Below are 17,857 nucleotides of genomic sequence, written 5' to 3'. Positions count from 1 at the left end.
ATTACGTAGACAAGGATCATCTTACATACAGCCTTGTTTTAAGTTCATAGTTTGACAAAGGCAAACATTTTTTTTTTTTTTTTTATTAAATAAGCGTGTTTATTTAGTATTTTTATAGATACAATTTATCTAAGGCTATAGAATGTAATTTGTTACGTTTTGATGTAGGTTTATCTTACTTTTATAAAAAAAAAAAAAATAATTAACAAAATCGATCGATCTAAACTAAAATCGATATTAATCGGTTCGTGTATAGATGCTTTATTTTGCCTGCCATCTGGTGACGAGTAGGAGTATTAGTTTGACATTTTATTAGATAGACTTCGCATAGAGTCTCATATCGACGGACAAATTATTAGTTCCATTGTTCACCGCTAGAGTGCGTTGATATGTATTATTTAATTGTTTTGTTTTTGATATCGTATTATTATTATTTTTTATATAATAAGTTAGATTAAAATTAGATAGGGATTTTAAATGTTTTATTTGCTTGTTATTGTATGTTTAGTTTATTAACGTAAACGTGTTGATGACCGCGGTTGTGATACGCGGGTAATTTAAATAGGGTTATTGTTGACCAAGGTAGGTAATTTAGCTAGGGTTAGTGTTGATCAAGGTCAATAATCGGAAGGGTCAATGGTCGGGGTCATTGATCGGTTTATTGGTCAAGGTCATTCATACCGGGTCATTGACACGGGGTCATTGATCGGTTTTATTGGTCAAGGTCATTGATACCGGGTCATTGACACGGGGTCATTGATCGGTTTTATTGGTCAAGGTCATTGATACCGGGGGTCATTAGTCGAGGTCATTGATCGAGGTCAGGGATAAGTGGTCGTTGACCGGATTATAGGTTAGGTTATTGACTTGACCTACTTCCATTAGTTCCAATGTTCTCTCATAGATGGCGCTAGTTGTATTGAAATCATTATCTTTATATTTAGATTTAATTGAATTTGATAGATTTCTTTTAAATAATTTTAAATAGTTTACTTTTGTTTTGTTTATTACTCAATTATTGAGTAATTATTTATTTATTTTTGTTTTGTTATATATTCTTTTTTATTGTTATTATGGGAATTGTTATAAGAGATATTTATTAAATTTATCTTTAAAATAATCATATTCAATAAGGATTTAATTACTAAAATAATTAGTATATTATTAATTATTATGGTTATTTAATAATATTATTGATGTATAATTATGATATTTTTGTTTTTTTTTTATATATAGTAATATTTTGACATCACGCTCGTGTTCCCATAGGAGTAGACAGTAGTAAATAATTTTATTTATTTATAGGAAACATTTTAGTATACCTGTATACTTACATGAGAGTTCTTGTATATCATTATGGTTACAGTATTTTTGAATAAAATATTCTATTTACTTATTTTATTTTCAAATATTGCTATTATTTTAGTATTTATTTACTCTTGAGTTGACGGTCATTCCTGGGGGGAAATTAGATAAATTGTCATTGTAGGTATATAAGATTGAATAAAGGTTTAATAAGATGTTTGCTTTATTTATTTAAAGCTAGCTTATTGTGGCGTTTCTTTTATTTTTTATAAATTATCACTACGATAAACTACGTAATAATTTAGGGGGCGATTGTAACAGAACGCACCACAATAATCGTCGCGGATGGAATCATCTAGGTTCTTTTCAATAAACTTTAATGTACATCAATAATGTGTTCAAATATTTGTCTAAAACTTAGTACTTAACAGTAACTAAAAGGTTTGGCTATGGGGTGAAATATTTTTTTCGACATTTATTTATTATTTTCGTCTTTTTGAATTTATATTTTTATTATTATAATATTCTTTTGTTTTTATGACTTTAGACAGGAAAAACATAATTAGAACTTTGAGAAACATGTAGGCTTTGTTTCACCTTTAAGTTTCATAATTTCATAGACCTACAAACAAAAGGAATTCAGTGGTCTCAGCTTGCCCTGGTGGGAGGTAGGCGTGAGTTTGTGTATGTGTGTATGTATGCACAAACCTATATGGAAGTGATAATGATATTCTAGTGATTATACCATTATGTGTGTCTGTGCCCTGCAGTGGGACGTATATAGGCTGTTTATGTTTATGTATACCATTATGAAACTACTTATTTCTTAATTTGAATCTAATGTTTTCTATAAGCCAACTATTTTTATTAATTTATAAATTTAACGCCATCTATTAGGGAATAGATTTGGATAAGTGCGTCTACTCGTACATAGATGGAGTGGGAAAAGGACTGACATTTGTGAAAAGCAGGACTTCAATTCTAGGCAGCTTGATAGCTAGAAGTCATTGTAGTACCATAGCTTGCCAATAGATGGAGCTGTACGATATCAATAAAAATAATCAACCAGGGTATTATTAATGAAACATACTATTTTTCTCCAAAACTGCTTTATTTACTATTGATGTTCATAATTAACAATGTACCTTTGATGTGAGAAACAGTAGCGTGCTTGTAGGCTTAAATCTTTCATCTTGCTAAATCTGTCCGTCATTCACATTTGTTTTCCCATAATTTTTTAATATTCTGCAACAGATTCCAGGTTTGGAGTAGATATCTGTCTCTACTGGATCTTTGGACGATTCTGAAAGTAATTCATAACTGAAATTAGGGGTAAATTTTATGTAAGAGCATAATCACTGTCTAGTACCTACTAAGACGATGACTTGCATTTACTTATTGTTTCTACAGGTATTATTTATGACTCACAGGACTCTAATAAACTAATAAAAACACGTAAGTACAATAGGAGTAGGATTCATTCTTATTCTTAAAACATTATGAAGGGAGATCAAATCTCATCATGAAAGCCAGTTTTAACCGAAACCGTTTTGCTAATAACTTTATATTTTATTTATCAGTCCAGAAACTATTGGTTGATTTCATGTCTGGTAGGTATGTAATTTACTAATTATTATATTACTCATCAATAAAACAAGGTTGTTAGTGACTGAGCATGTGTAGGAATCTAAGGAATATTTGAAAAATTTCATCTGTTAATATCTCATTAAATCCTAAACAGATTCAAATAATTCTTGTAGTCCTGATAAGAACTATCTCTCCACACATGGAGTTAAGTAATAAAATTTTGCTTGATTGCTGTTTGATAGTTGAAATTATCATAAGAAAAATTGGAACAAATGGTTGAAACAGTGACTTTTTGCACTACGAATTTCTCTATAAAATACTTAACGAATACAAAAGGTATTTATTAATTTCTTACCTGGCGAGTGAATATTTTATAGGATACATTATAAACATCGTCAAGAAGTCTTCAATCTTACTAATTATTGTAGCTAAAACCCGTACGTTGCATCTTATTTTGTCTTCCTTCCATTATGTTTCCCACTATTCTGTAGTCGTATTAAACACGATCTGAAAGGTTTCATAATTATATTTAACACAAAAAGTACACTAATTGTCCAAACAATACAAACCACACTACTTGATTCAAGTGTTTTGTTTAACTGTGAGAACGAATGAAGGATATGTTCAGTTTACGTCACAGGAATACATAGATTATAAAAAGGTATACGAAATTTTAGAGTTTGTTAATTAGGATTCGAGATAGGGATGTTATTTTGGAAGAATATGTACGAATTTATGGAATAAAATTATTTAAAATACAAAAATAGACATTAGGATAGTTTGAATTTTCGCGGGAGTAGCAAGCACCAAAAGGGTGTCGATGTAAAAATATATGAATGAAGGGTTTTGAGCTGGTATATTTTACAAAATTGAAAATAATAGCTATATTACGTAGTATTTCTTGTTGAAATTGATTTATAAAGCATACGAAGTTCGTACCTATCGTTTAAAATATTATTCTAATTTTTTAGAACTGTAATTCGTGAAAATTGAAAAAATCATGGAAAAAAAAGTAAAACTAAAATAATGCCAAGTGTGAATCGCATTATTTTGAGGGGTTCCGTGCCTACAATTGAAAGAACATTTAGTGAACAAAAACATGAACGTGAATTGATCGTGAATTTTATATTGCTAGTATGTTGTCGTTGTTAATGACAAGCCAAAACATGCATTGGAGGATCGGGTTTGTAGAGTGGGGGATCTTTTTAAATGTTTGATTTATTGTGTTTCTTTGAATTTGTAGTTGTGATGGCAATGGAGATGCATTGTTTTTGAAAGTTTCAGCTACCTAATTGTCACAGTTTAAGAGATATAGAGGAATTTAGGTATTATTCATGGTTTTTGTCTCCAAAAACGGAACCGTTTTTGGATTGTTGACAAGGTGTTGTATTGTACGCGTTTTAGACCCTAAAATAGAACAATCCAGAAGTCACGCCATTTTTCGCGTACACAGAGAAACAGCCAATAAGGTTGAGGAGCTTGGTTTGTGTAGATTATGTAAATTAGAGATGTGTGCGAGAAACGTCAGGCAAATGGTCGAGCGAGTGTTTGGCTTTTTAGAAATTCTACAAAATTGGATATATTTTTTATCTAAAATTCTGCAGTTCTGATTTGATAAATTAAATAGAATTTGATTAAATAAATAACATCATTAGTATTATAGTCTACTTAGGAATAAAAATAAAATTTAATGAATATTTTTATGTCAATAGGAAGTATGAGATTTTCAATAAATACCTCGATTGTCAATGTCGGGTAAATGTCATTTGGATGTTTTTGAGGCGCTAGTGGTAGCAATATCGCGATTGCCTGAGAGATGGGACGGAGCATAACGGGTATAAAAGGGGTTTTGCACGATTTTTTGGGGACTTCGCTCGGAGCAAGAACAGCAGGAGGTGCTGCCGGTTTTAGAAAATTCAAGTCGGACTAGAGTTTCTGTAAGTCGGTAGGGATCCGTTCTGCTGGATTACCAGCTGTCGCGACTTCTGAGAGCTCCGTAGCTCAGGATTACAGTGCGCGATTGTTATTTTGTCAAAACATGTAAATTTGATCTTTAATCAGCTATCCGAACCTTCCGTGGTGTAGCTGGTCGTCTACCGCGATAGAATAGGGATTAGAATTAGCTTCCGTGCGTAGATTACGTGAAATATGTAGGTTTTGTCCGACAAAAGTCCGCGGAGTGCGCTGTAGGGACCCTGTTAGGATTAAAATAGGAAGTGTAGTGTACTAATTACCTTTTTCTTACAGGCATCGTTGGAAACAGGTCTGAGATCATCAGATCTCAGACGACAGGTACAATTTTACGCTAAAGATAGGGCCCGATAGGAGTAGGATGTGTCAAAAGTGTGTAGGGAAGCTTGCGAACGTAGGGATCATGTGCTACTTGTGATTGTTTACCTTTGTTTGTGTTTTGTTATTATTTATGTTATTTTATGTAGTTTATGTATGTTTATCTATTTAACTTTTTGACTGACACTTTACTGACGCGTAGGGAATGACTGCTTGCGATATATTCTGACTGGATTTTATTATCTTATTGGTTATGTTTGGGCTGTGTGTCAATGTTTACAATGAAAATTGTACATATTGCCACATAGACTGAACAAAAATGTTCTTCTTGTAGTTCTGTGTGTTGGGATCCGCATTTCGAGGTAATATAATTATTGCTTGGAAATGGGGAGATCAGTATGCAGAATGAGGTATCCTTGTTTTAGAGGTAACCTCATGGATTTAGATTTTTACCTTATATTGTGAACCTAGACTGTTGGTCCAGGTTGGATTGTAATCTTGCTGTGTTTTATTGTAGTTAGAATTCCCCTGAGGATTCTATTCGAAAACCAATCTGAAGTTACACAGGGTGAACCTTTATGGTTTACGGCCTGCTACCTCACTGTGTCAATGTAGAATAATTGTAGGAACAGTTGTTGTTACCACTGTAACATGGTTCTGGATTGTTCTATAGTGGTGCTTTGGGAGATACAGCTATCTACAGGAGTGGGGCGGTGAGATATTATTATCCATGACCTTCTTTCTGATATTGGGACAGGATGACCATCCGCCAATATGAGATGAAGCTAGATAATCAGTATCGAGCCAGCGCTGCGACTTGGATAGTCAGGTTGGATTGCCTCCTCCTGATGAGCGGTTGTGCGTGGCGATGCTTTCGAGTATGAAGACTCTAGCCGATGCCATATAATCAGTATTGTATGGTATGGGTCAACTTTGTCCTCTTGTGTTATAATGTAAATTTATTATGACCCACTCTGGACCTATCAGCTTATTGTGGCTTATCAAGCCATGTAAATAATACAATTAATTACTAATTTGAATTGAATTATAAAAGTCTGGATACCATGAGATGAAGGTAATGGTATTGATAATGGCTTTTGAATAAACTTATATACTCTGAATCTGTGTTGTTATTTCACCTATGTGACTTAACATGACTTCTATATACTTACTGTATTGTCCGGGCCTGCCTGGCTTGATTACACTGATATACAAACCAATTCAACACAATTTATTTGTGTTATTTTACTATTCATCTACCTGATAATACCTTAATGTCACTGCTGCTAGTTAGTGACATACCTAACTTTACAACCTATACCTTGTCCAGGGGTTTACCTGGCCTAATTTCACTATGCAACTTGTTTGCTTACTAATATGCAATATTATTGCAATAATGCACTTATGCATAACAATTACATCCAGTTTGACTGCATATATTCTTGTGATTCATGGTTGGTGTCATATTCATGACCATCCATCTCACACTCATACTTATTCCTATGGCTGGTGTTATTGCAATGCCGCTGAAGCCATAGTAGGGACGTTAGGGACATTTTTGCTTAGTATACTCGGGGTCAATCCAGTTCGGTAGTCTCTGCTTCTGTTGATCCTCTTGCACTGTGGTGTATTGGGGGGAGGACAGTGATGAGTAGCTGCGTATTGCCTTCGGTTGCTAAGTCGCTCACATACTTACCTTTTTGCGCCATGGCTATGGTGCTAACTATGCATCACAATGAGTTGTGTTGTTAGATTGGATGTAAATCTGTCTAACTTAAATAATTTTATGACATATGTGAAATTGGTGTTGGGAAGCTCTTCCCTTTACCTACCAACTTATCTTACCAAATGCTCCTGATATGTCACATATTTTATGTGCTTATCATTCCATAAAAAACCTATATGTTCTTTCGGAGAGGGGCCTAAATCAGGGTAGGGCCTCATTCGCCGGTGAGCGTGGTCGGGGCTCGAAACGGCACCCTATACTATTACATTGTTGGTATGGTATTCTAATCCTTTTCCTGTGTTCCTAGATCTTTTACAATAATAAAACTTAATTCCTAATCATATTTTAAATAACTAACTAATTTCTTACCTTCTTGTAAGTCTCTCTTGTTTAATTATAAGCTTTAATCAGTGTCATTAAGTTTAGGTTTGCTTGGCGTTGACTTGACTGTTTTTTTAAACTATAAATATTTATAATAACCTCCATTCCATTGCCCTATTACTTAGATACTTACTTGACTTTCTCATTTACAATAGTGACATAATTATAACCTATTTGTATTGTTATTAAGTATATATGTAGTATATTAAGTTAGTATTATTCTTTATTTACATGCCCTCAATAACATGCATTCATATCTGACTCAGCTACCTTCATATAAAAGAATTTGAGTTACTACAAAACACAACATAAGGTCCTACTTTTATACTAGACGATCACAACAATAATAATGGCCATTTTAATCAGTTAATTTGACTATAACCCAGGGTCGAATCCTGGTCAGTTTAGTCGTGGAGTTGAGTGTGTGGGGTTATTTAAGTATTCTTAAGAAAGGGGGGGTTGTTACAAAAGGATATTAACTTGGGCAAATAGGTAGTACTGTGTTATGTTAACATTTTATGTCTACAAATTGCGGTTGTAACGACCTCGCTATTCACTACTGCAAATTGCAAAGGTTTTACGATCGTTAACTAAAATAAATTAAAATGCAATAGTGGCAGACGATTTAGTTTTATTTTATCTTGACAGTTTTAAAAGTAGCTCTGAGCATCTCTTTCTTCTACTTACCATAAAAAAGACGGCACTCCTTTTAGAGGTGTGTTATTTTCAATTCATCATCATCATCATCAACCCATTAACGTCCCCACTGCTGGGGCACGGGCCTTCCCTATGGATGCATAGGGAGATCGGGCCTTAAACCATCACGCGGGCCCAGTGCGGATTGATGGTTATTAACGACTGCAGTCGGGACCAACGGCTTAACGTGCCTTCCGAAGCACGGAGGACCTGGAGATGAAAACTTTTTTTTGTGGTCACCCATCCTGTGACCGGCCTTTGCAAAAGTTGTTTAACTTCAACAATCGCAGACGGAGCGCGTTTACCGCTGCGCCACCGAGCTCCTCCATGGAAACATAATGCTTATTTAATTTTGGGTTTTAAGAAAGCTTATTATTTGGTATAGAGTAGGCCTATTTTAGATTCTTTTATCACTGAGTACACTCAGATAGCCCGGGGTTTTATGCCTACGTGACTTATTGTGGCTTTGCCTAAGATGGCAATAATTACTTGGGAGTTTTTACCATGAGTTATGTCTCTATCGGTAGACTCAATTATCTTTTAAAATACAGACCCTATTTTTTTTAACTATTGTCTGGAAATCTCAGCGTAACGAGGTTGAAGTGCTGAAGTGGAAGGGTATTACGCACCGCGTGTAAGATGTCGTCTCCATACCAACATATCATTCCGATTTGAATGAGGGCCGATGATAGGAACAATTTATTGCTTATCGCCAAAAACGGTTCCAAGAGCTGAAATAAAGAAACACAGTAAGTACTTACAAATTTTTATGTCTTTGATGTCTTTATACGACAAACAGATGTTTCTTACTTCCATGGTGTATTCATGTTAACACATTTTTTTCGGGATATTTTTTGCGTCACATCAGAGCCTATAACCTGGACTAAGAAATTTTAAGGAGGCGGTATTGTCGGACACGGTGAAGAAGAGGACATCGTCATCAGGTCACTGGTTGTTTTCAGAAGTATTTTACTCAGCTATAAAAGTTATCAAATGTACAAACCACGATAACAAATACGACGCAGCAGATATTTACGGAGCTGAGTACGTAGTTGACCAAATTTGATAAAGCGAATGCTTCTTCCAAATCGTTGCAGTATCTGAAAACGTTATAACAATAAAAATCTTCATTCTCAATTCCAAATTTATCTTGTTCGCAAGATTGTTTCCTGCCTAAATTTTACGAGATATGACATTCATGTATTCTTATACAAAGAAAAATGCCTTTCAACAAAACAAGATAGCGTGGGGAAATCTTTGCGATGCGATCCCGGGAGTATTTCAGGGCAGGACAGGGTGGAGTTTGTCTGAAACCCGGATTTTAGTCATAAGACAAGTTAGGTCGTTGTCCCAGCTACTATTTAAATAAGTATGGGAGTCATGTAAGGGATCATGGTAACTATAACCAAATAGTAACATATTTATTTATTATGGTACATCAACAGTAGTACATACACAAACACACAAAATAAAATACATATAGGAAAAGTTCAGGTATATCTGCCAATTATAGACGCACACAACACTGATTATAATATTAATAAGAAATAGGTACAAAATAAAGTTAATAAATTAAAAAGAAGAATAATAATTGAAATAAAATGAAAAATAAAACATCTATAAGTTACGACAGAAAAAGAAGACCTAAAGACAGAAAAAGAAGCCGAATTTAAAGCTGGTATCTACCGTAGAGCATCACGAACCTCTAGGTGCCTACCTAATAAGTCGCTGATGCAACTTGATATTCTCGATAATGTCATAGTAGTAACGGTCTTCGGGCTGGTCAACAACGGCAATGGATTCCAGCCTCCGATGCAGCAGCCGCAGTAGTAGGACGATGTGGCTCGCCATCGTGCAGAACAGTAGGTCCGTGCAGATCATTATCCACACGCAAGTCTGACCTGCATAAGTTGGAGTTTACCTCCACAGTCCAGAGCAATTTTTTAAGATGGGTATTCCTAGTTGATATATAATATATGGGCTCGTAAATAGCCCTAAGGCGCCTTTATTTCCTATATACACAATATGCTTATTCTCTATTTCAATAAATTCCTATCACCTATCACATCCTACTAAGTACGTTCCGTTCTTCCAATGTTATCAAAATCTTCATACATATAGACATAGTAACGTTTATTTGCTAGAACATTGGCATAGATATTTACAAACAACAGTGTTTGGAATATTTGATCGTTATTTCCTAAATTTTTATATTTTATTTGGTAAATATTACTCACTTGAACGCTACGAACGCTGAATTTCTCTTTAAGTACTTGCTATAAATAGAATCACAATGATTGTAGCCATTAACACGGAATAACACCTCATATTGACATTGTAACAACAAAATGAGCTATTTGTTTTGAGTTCATCATGCAATCGTGATTACTCTCACTACTGTAGACTCATGCGCCGTACAATCAAACATTTAAACTAGATTAATTGCTGCCTAACTACATTTGACTAACCTAAAACTCTGAACTCAATCAGATAATCAGACGTGTTGTGATAATTCTATACAATCAGAAAAGAAAGACTTTCACATCAGCATTTATATGTCGATAAAACAAACTTCGATATAAACATTTCTATCTGTAATTGACGGGCAACTTAGTTATAATTGCTACGTAATAATATACTTTACAACTGACGTCCCAGAGGTGATATGATAATGACCTCAAAACGAGGCTAAGTCATAACCCTTCTTGAGAGAACCGTGGAAAGTTCTAGCACGACTTTAGGTCAAAGATTTCAAAGGATTTCATTTATATTGCTAACGAGATTAATTGGCGGAAATATTGTTATAAGTAAGTATAGTAGTACTTATTGAAATAGCAGCGTTTACAATAGTCTTAAAGTTTTAGTGTCTGTTGGTATCGGAATTTAAATAAAATATGGATTTTAGGGACGAACACGGATATTCATATTCATATATAGAATAATAAAGAATAGAGATGCGCTTTATATATCCTATTAACGTTACATTAACTTATAACTAACTTAACGCTAATTGTGTGACGCCACAAAGTACTCCTATTCATTCTGTATATTATTTTCGAATAATATTATGTAAATAGGCATGTTAAATGTAATAACACTTTTTTTTTTGATTACTTTTTCAAAAATATAGAAACAAATCCATAATCGAACCTTTCAGTTGCTCACACCTTTATCGCTATAAGATACCAACACACACAAAACGCAATAAGTACTTTTTTTTAAGGTGGTTTGTCTTGATTGGCTCAAAAAATGAATATTATATTTCTTTACTGTTAAAAGATTTTGAAGATCCAATATACTTACCAGCAAATATCTCAAAGATATAAACAGCGACGTGAGCAATCGGCTCGTGCTTGTCGAAGGGGTACCAGGAGACCCAGACGTAGCCGATGACAGCCTCCATACCCTGGAACCGCTGGTAGAAGTATATCGCGATTGGAGTCAGGTTGTAGAACCATACCCCTATTATGTTTATTGCGAAGTACCCTACAACAAAAAGGGGTTTTTGAATTACGGCCACGGGGTTTTTTAATGCCTTCATGTATCATTAATGCGTCTAAAATAAGTCACATTAAGAAAAGGATCATGAAAGCAAGGGTAAACTTTAATAATAATTATTATTACTTAAAGGACGGAGACATATGCTAGAGGGTTGAATTATGATGATGAAAGCGTAAAGGACTCATCATCCTCCTAGCACTATCGCGTTTTTCACAGGGTCCGTTTACCTAACCTGAATATTTGATAGGTCCGGTTTTTTACAGAAGCTACTGCCTGTCTGACCTCTCAACCCGCGAAGGAAAAACAAGCCCAATTCAGGTTAGGTCACATACCTCCGAAAATACAATCTCGGGAATGTGGGTTTCCTCACGATGTTTTTCTTCACCGGTGAGCACGTGATAATCATTTATGATCCAAACATGAATTCGAAATCGAATTCGACAATCATTTGTCATCAAAGGCATGTGCTGGAATCAAACCTGCAACCTCAAAGTGAGAGACAAGCGTTCCACCAACTGGGCTACCATGGCTCGTAAAGTATAAACGACTGAAGCCAAAAAAAGGTAAGCACGAAAATTCTAGGTCTATACGGAGGAAAAGACGTAAGTATCTTTTATTTTTATATATTACGACATAACGTTTCTTTTTTTTCTATCAAAAGCCGGTACCTATTTTATTATAGCCTATAGTCTACGTTATGCATGTATATTTTAGAATTGATGAATTCGGTTCTCGATTGGACAAACATTTGTTTAACATGAGATGTTTGGCTTGGATCTGTGGCTTGTAGAGCACGTCTTGTGTGTTTTGCGTTCGTGACATTATTGGCATACTCACCCACACACTACCATTTACATCAACGCCACCCACAGGTGTGTTTTAGGTAACGGCTGGCCCTTCAGTTCTGGACTCAGCATAATAATTATAATCATCTTTGAAGGTAAGATGTCGATCCTATTATAACAGGAGAGCAGATTGACGTCAATAAAACTTAATCCGCTATGTAGGTCACTAATATACATGTTTTATTTTTTAGCACAAATATCAATCATTAAAAAATAAAAATATTTCAATCAAGATGGAAATCCGGTGCGCTACCGGTATTTAATATGCGTTATTTTAAATTTATATGTATTTGGATTAGGACGATAGATAATATTCATAAAGAACGATTAAATCAGATTGATTCGAATGGATTTTAAATAGTTTCCTTGTCTGTTTTTTGGACCAAACGGAGAAATGTTTTAGATTACTTAAGGAGTCTTTGAGTTAGATCCGCCTCGAGTAGAAAAGCTTGTTATTGCGTTTTATATTTCTTATTAGTATGGTTACTGGTAAAATGCAGTTCCTGAGGAGATGAAAGAGTTTTCTGACTCAATAACGGGTAATAAATAGATACACTACTGTTGGATAGGCACTCTCAAAATTTGAAAATTGCGGCGTCCTTGGTCCAGTGGTAGAGTGTTGGGCTCACGATCCGGAGGTCCGCGTTCGAATTCCGGTGAGGACATATCACTTTGTAATCCCTAGTTTGGTTAGGACATTACAGGTAGATCACCTGATTGTCCGAAAGTAAGATGATCGTGTTTGGAAGGCACGTTAAGCAGTTGGTCCCGGTTACTACTTACTGATGTAAGTTATCAGTCGTTACATGAGCCATGTCAGGGGTCTTCGTCGGCTCAATAGTAACCCTGACACCAGGGTTGATAGGGTTGGTAATCCACCACCAACCCACACGATAGAAGAATTTACTTTAACTGAGTGTATACCGTAATTTAAGATAAAGTTTACGACTGATCATGAACCTGCTTTATTTATAAAATACATTATAAACGAAGATAATTTTGCTTTTTATTAGTATTTTATGCCAGCCACTATGGGTTTATCATTGTTACAAAGTTACAACCAAGCCGGGCGCGGGTGTAGGCGTATAGGTAAAGCAAATCGGAAGACTTAGGCGGGTTGAAAACTCAACATTTCCGGAGGTTTAGATGGATACGTGAAGTACCGTCAACTCCTTGATGAGCTAGCTTAACACGTTCTTCTTGTACTAGAGAACAAACTTACACCGTTGGGTGATCCTCAACGTGGCGAGGCTCTTGTTCTTGATGAGTTGCGCGTCACTATCTAGCGGTGGGACCGGCCAGATTACCGCCAACTACCTGATGAGTTGCGAGAACACGTCCTTCTTGTACCAAAGAATGAACTTACATCGTTGGGTGATGCTCAACGCGGCCAGGCTCTTGTTCTTGATGAGTTGCGCGTCTTCATCCAGCGGCGGGACCGGCCAGATTACCGCCAACTCCTTGATCAGTTGGCTGAACACGTCCTTCTTGTACCAAAGTACGAACACCTTTGCAATACCTTAGGAAGAACAAGAAATTGTGTGTCTGTGTCATCATCCCTAGCGTTATCCTGTTTGTCACGGAGATGTCACTACAACAGCACAGCTAGCATTATTTTGGGATTGGCATATCCAATAGGATAAAAATCCCAAAGCTAAATAAAGATATTAATAACAAAAAAGCACAGCTAGTTGGTAATTAGAAGATATGAACGCCAGAGGCAACACTCGACGTACCTACGTGAAGTATCATATGGATCACCTCAGTATATTTTATAAACACAAACAACGTAAAGGGCTATGAACCTTTCTGGCATATCTCAGTGGCGCCACCTAGCGGATTTTTTAAAACTGCGGCGCACGATGAAACCTGTGCAAATCGATAGGGGACACTTGTGTTGAACAAAAAAGCTTTAATGGACCTATGCTCTAAAGTGTCACGTTTTCAAGATATCTAGCTTGAAAGTTGGATGAATCGATTTTACTATTTATCTATATACAATCGTAATATAGTGACAAAGTGATTGATTATACATGAAACATTATTTAATATACAACATATTTATCTTATTGAAAAAATGAAATTAATAAATACTTGCAACAACATTAATGGTTTTTGTCTTTGCTACATTATATAGGAAGTACATAGGTACTTAACTGTGCACACCTTATCTAAGGTTACTAATTGCAAACTGAGTTTATCAGTTTGTGTTATGTATGATATAGGCGTCATTTACTCCTTAACTTGATTTTACTTGACACAACGATAGGATCTAATGAAATATAAAATAAAGTTTACATTTTTATAAACGCAATGCGTTTAGTGCGGCATCATTAGTACTCGTTAAAAAGCAGAATTCTCGAAGTTTAAGAAATCTGTGTAAGAGAAACAAAATGGTGTACTTATTAACTGCCATTTTGCTTTCTCGTTTAATTCCAGGAACTACGAAAATCGAGGTCCTTTGTTTAAAGTTGCACGAATTTCTATTATTTCGGCGGAATCAACAAGGATAGCGAATAGCCATACAATAAGTGTGAGTGAGACAACATCATACAATAAATACAATAGGACGATTGGCAGCCGGGTGAACTTTCAGTCAGTTTGCCACTTTCATCTTCAACGTGCGCACGCGCTTTTCTCTGTTCTGAGACTCTATCCTGTTCATTCTGTTGTATTTGTTACCACTGTTGAGTTTGTTAATATTCCTCTTGAGTTTGTTAGTATTTTTGTTGACTTTGTTAGTGTTATTGTTGAATTTGTTGTTGTTGTCTTGGCAAGATGTCCAGTCATGTTGGTGCCAAGCAATGTTTTTTGTTGTGGTGTAAGCACTGTTCGTGGCCCGCGCCGAAGATCTCGGCGTCCTATATAGTCTTACTTGACAACTGAAGATTATATTGGTAGGCACCCCAACATCCTGAATTATGCTCGCCACTTATTTGACGATCGAGAGCTAAGTAATCTTATTTGAACATTGCAAAAATTAAAAATCTCAGTATGCAGTGTATCTGGTATCTATATTATAGTCCCTGGTCAGTATAATACATAAAATGACAATGTATAATTCGGCTCGTTTCTCAATCGTGCTTTTCATAATCGAAATGTCATATGAAAAAAAATTCGTGTATGAAAATAATATATATCCTACTTTATCGAAGCTCTCATTATGTAGCGTCTTAGACGGAGTGTAATCAACGCAAAACATTTTTAACAGAAAGTCGTCAACTTATCTCTATTATAATTAGCCAGAGATAGCTCTTACGCCAAGCGTATCACTTGTGTACCAGACTTACGCTTTCAATAGATTTTATAGCCAACTATTACCACTTAATTATGTATAATAAATGATATTTGCATTTTTTGTAACAGTAGAGAGTAATCAGTTCATATTAATGCAACCACAACGGTAAGGCTGTTTTTTCATCTGACATGTGCTACGTTGCTAGGTTTAATATCCACCAATCATATAATTGGGTCTGATTCTGATTGGCACAATGAACCCGATTGTAGGGTATGCAACGTAGCATCTAGCATGTTACTGGTGGAAACGCAGTCTAAATGTGACGTACTTACTTCATTATTGATGGAACAGTATTCTTATCGTTTCCAGCTAACTACGCAATACCGAATATGCCACATTTAAAAGAGGAAGTGAGGATTGCTTGCGCCCTAATAAATGCCTTCGGAAAACGGGTGACAGATCACCCACTCGTAAATGAAATAATCAACGATATATACCTTAAGCACGACGCCCCAAACTATCTGTGCGAGTTTGTAATACAAAACAATTTAAATCAACGCAGAGCCGCTTTCCAAGCTATGAACTCAAGTGAAGACTTTCAACAGTTTCCCATCTTATCATATGAGGATCTGTTGATAATGTCTCTGGGGCCGTATCAAGTGACGCAGGCAAGAAGCTACTATGGCGAACACCTAAAAGAAAACGGAACGTTTTTCATTGAAGTGTATGAAGATTTTGAAGTTGACTATAATTTAAATCAATACAACATAGTAGTTTGTGATCCTTGGCTGACAAGAGCTAAAATACTCTCGAGGCACCAGAGCAACAGAATTTATTTTGTATATATCTTGCTAAATAATAGTTTGAAAAACAGAAATAAACTTGTCGGTCACTATTGCAGCTGTATAGTTGGAAAACGGACATTCGGGTGCTGTGCTCATGTCATGTGCATAGTTTGGTATATGGGATGGGCTCGGCACCAAGAAATTCAACCCCCTGCTGCCTTTTTAGATCAAGTTATTATTTCTGATGAAGAAGAAGATTGATTATTCAAGAAGACTGATATTCATTATCCTAATAGGTACGAATTTGTATAAAAAAAGCCTATTTGTTATAAGTATATACACTGTATGTATTCAATAACAATTAGTGTTGATTTCATTTTAAGCAAAATATAAATAACTATATGACTACTTTTACGATGTTTTATTTCATACTTATAAAAACACAACTAAGAAAATCGATGAATAATTGAACAATGTGTTCATGTAATATGATTGTTATGAACTAAACAGCTTAAGATCCCGTTGCATTGAAGGCACACACCCCGTTGGTGTGTCTATACGAACTAGGTATGTTCCATACACTGCTGTAAAGTAAAGTAGTCCTAAAAGCGAATTTTCACACCCCACCTGCTTTCACTGTGATTAGACATTTAAGCTGCCTTTCATTGAATAAACATAAAAACTCAAAAAGTGTGAAATTGTTAGACAATCATAGCAAATAACTTTGAGCGTGATTACCACGAGAATAAGTCATGAGCTGTACATCTCACGACGCGTTTCTGGATTTCTTTTAAGTTACACATAAAAGTAAGTTATAGATATTTATTTTACCTATTTTCTATTTTTCAATAAAGTAAATATGTGGTATATTAAACACTAATATTCCATGCATAATCACTTAGTCACTATATTCCAATTGCATATAAAAGTAAAATCGATTTGTTCATACAACACTTTTCGGAACTTTCAAGCTAAATATCTTGAAAACGTGACGCTTTAGAGCATAGGTTCATTAAAGCTTTTTTGTTCAGAAAAGTGCCCCCTATCGATATGCACAGGTTTCATCGTGCGCCGCAGTTTTAAAAAATCCGCTAGGTGGCGCCACCAGGCTATGCCAGCCTCCATAGTGAAATGTTCAATGCCCTTTGTGTTTATACAATATTATATGTAACTATATTTATATATTTGTAAGTATATACATTTATAAGTAAATACCCTATATATACATTTACAAGTAAATACCTTAATATACATCCCACTGCCGGCGCAGGTCTCTTCTCGATCAACTGTAGGGGGAGGGGATATGCATATAGTCCACCCATCAAGCACAAATATGTTTTTTTTAAGTACTTACGTAAACTTATGAGATGCCTGACACTTTTTATAGTAGCCACTTTTTGTAAATTTTGTTAATAAATATTGTCTCTCTTTCTTTATCTTTTTAAATAACTACCTTGGTAAAACAACAAAAGACGATTGTCTTTTGACGACTGTCAACAAAAGT

The 17,857-nt window shown here is 35.2% G+C and overlaps 1 protein-coding gene across 1 annotated transcript in view; it reads right to left on the bottom strand.

The window, feature by feature from the left end:
* The window catches only part of LOC126382278 (odorant receptor 85c-like), a 33,117-nt gene that overhangs the window by 14,939 nt on the left and 321 nt on the right, over positions 1–17,857 (bottom strand). The window contains exons 2-6 of the mRNA XM_050032092.1: positions 13,697–13,849; positions 11,288–11,470; positions 9,702–9,885; positions 8,988–9,084; positions 8,614–8,715 (exon numbers count right to left, since the gene is read on the bottom strand). Of these exons, the coding sequence (XP_049888049.1) occupies positions 8,614–8,715; positions 8,988–9,084; positions 9,702–9,885; positions 11,288–11,470; positions 13,697–13,849 (719 nt within the window). The remainder of the gene's footprint in view (positions 1–8,613; positions 8,716–8,987; positions 9,085–9,701; positions 9,886–11,287; positions 11,471–13,696; positions 13,850–17,857) is intronic.

This window comes from Pectinophora gossypiella, chromosome 3 (genome assembly GCF_024362695.1).
Source record: "Pectinophora gossypiella chromosome 3, ilPecGoss1.1, whole genome shotgun sequence".
Taxonomy (NCBI): domain Eukaryota; kingdom Metazoa; phylum Arthropoda; class Insecta; order Lepidoptera; family Gelechiidae; genus Pectinophora; species Pectinophora gossypiella.
Note: the sequence above shows the minus strand (reverse complement) of the source record. Positions and strands in the feature narration are given on the sequence as shown.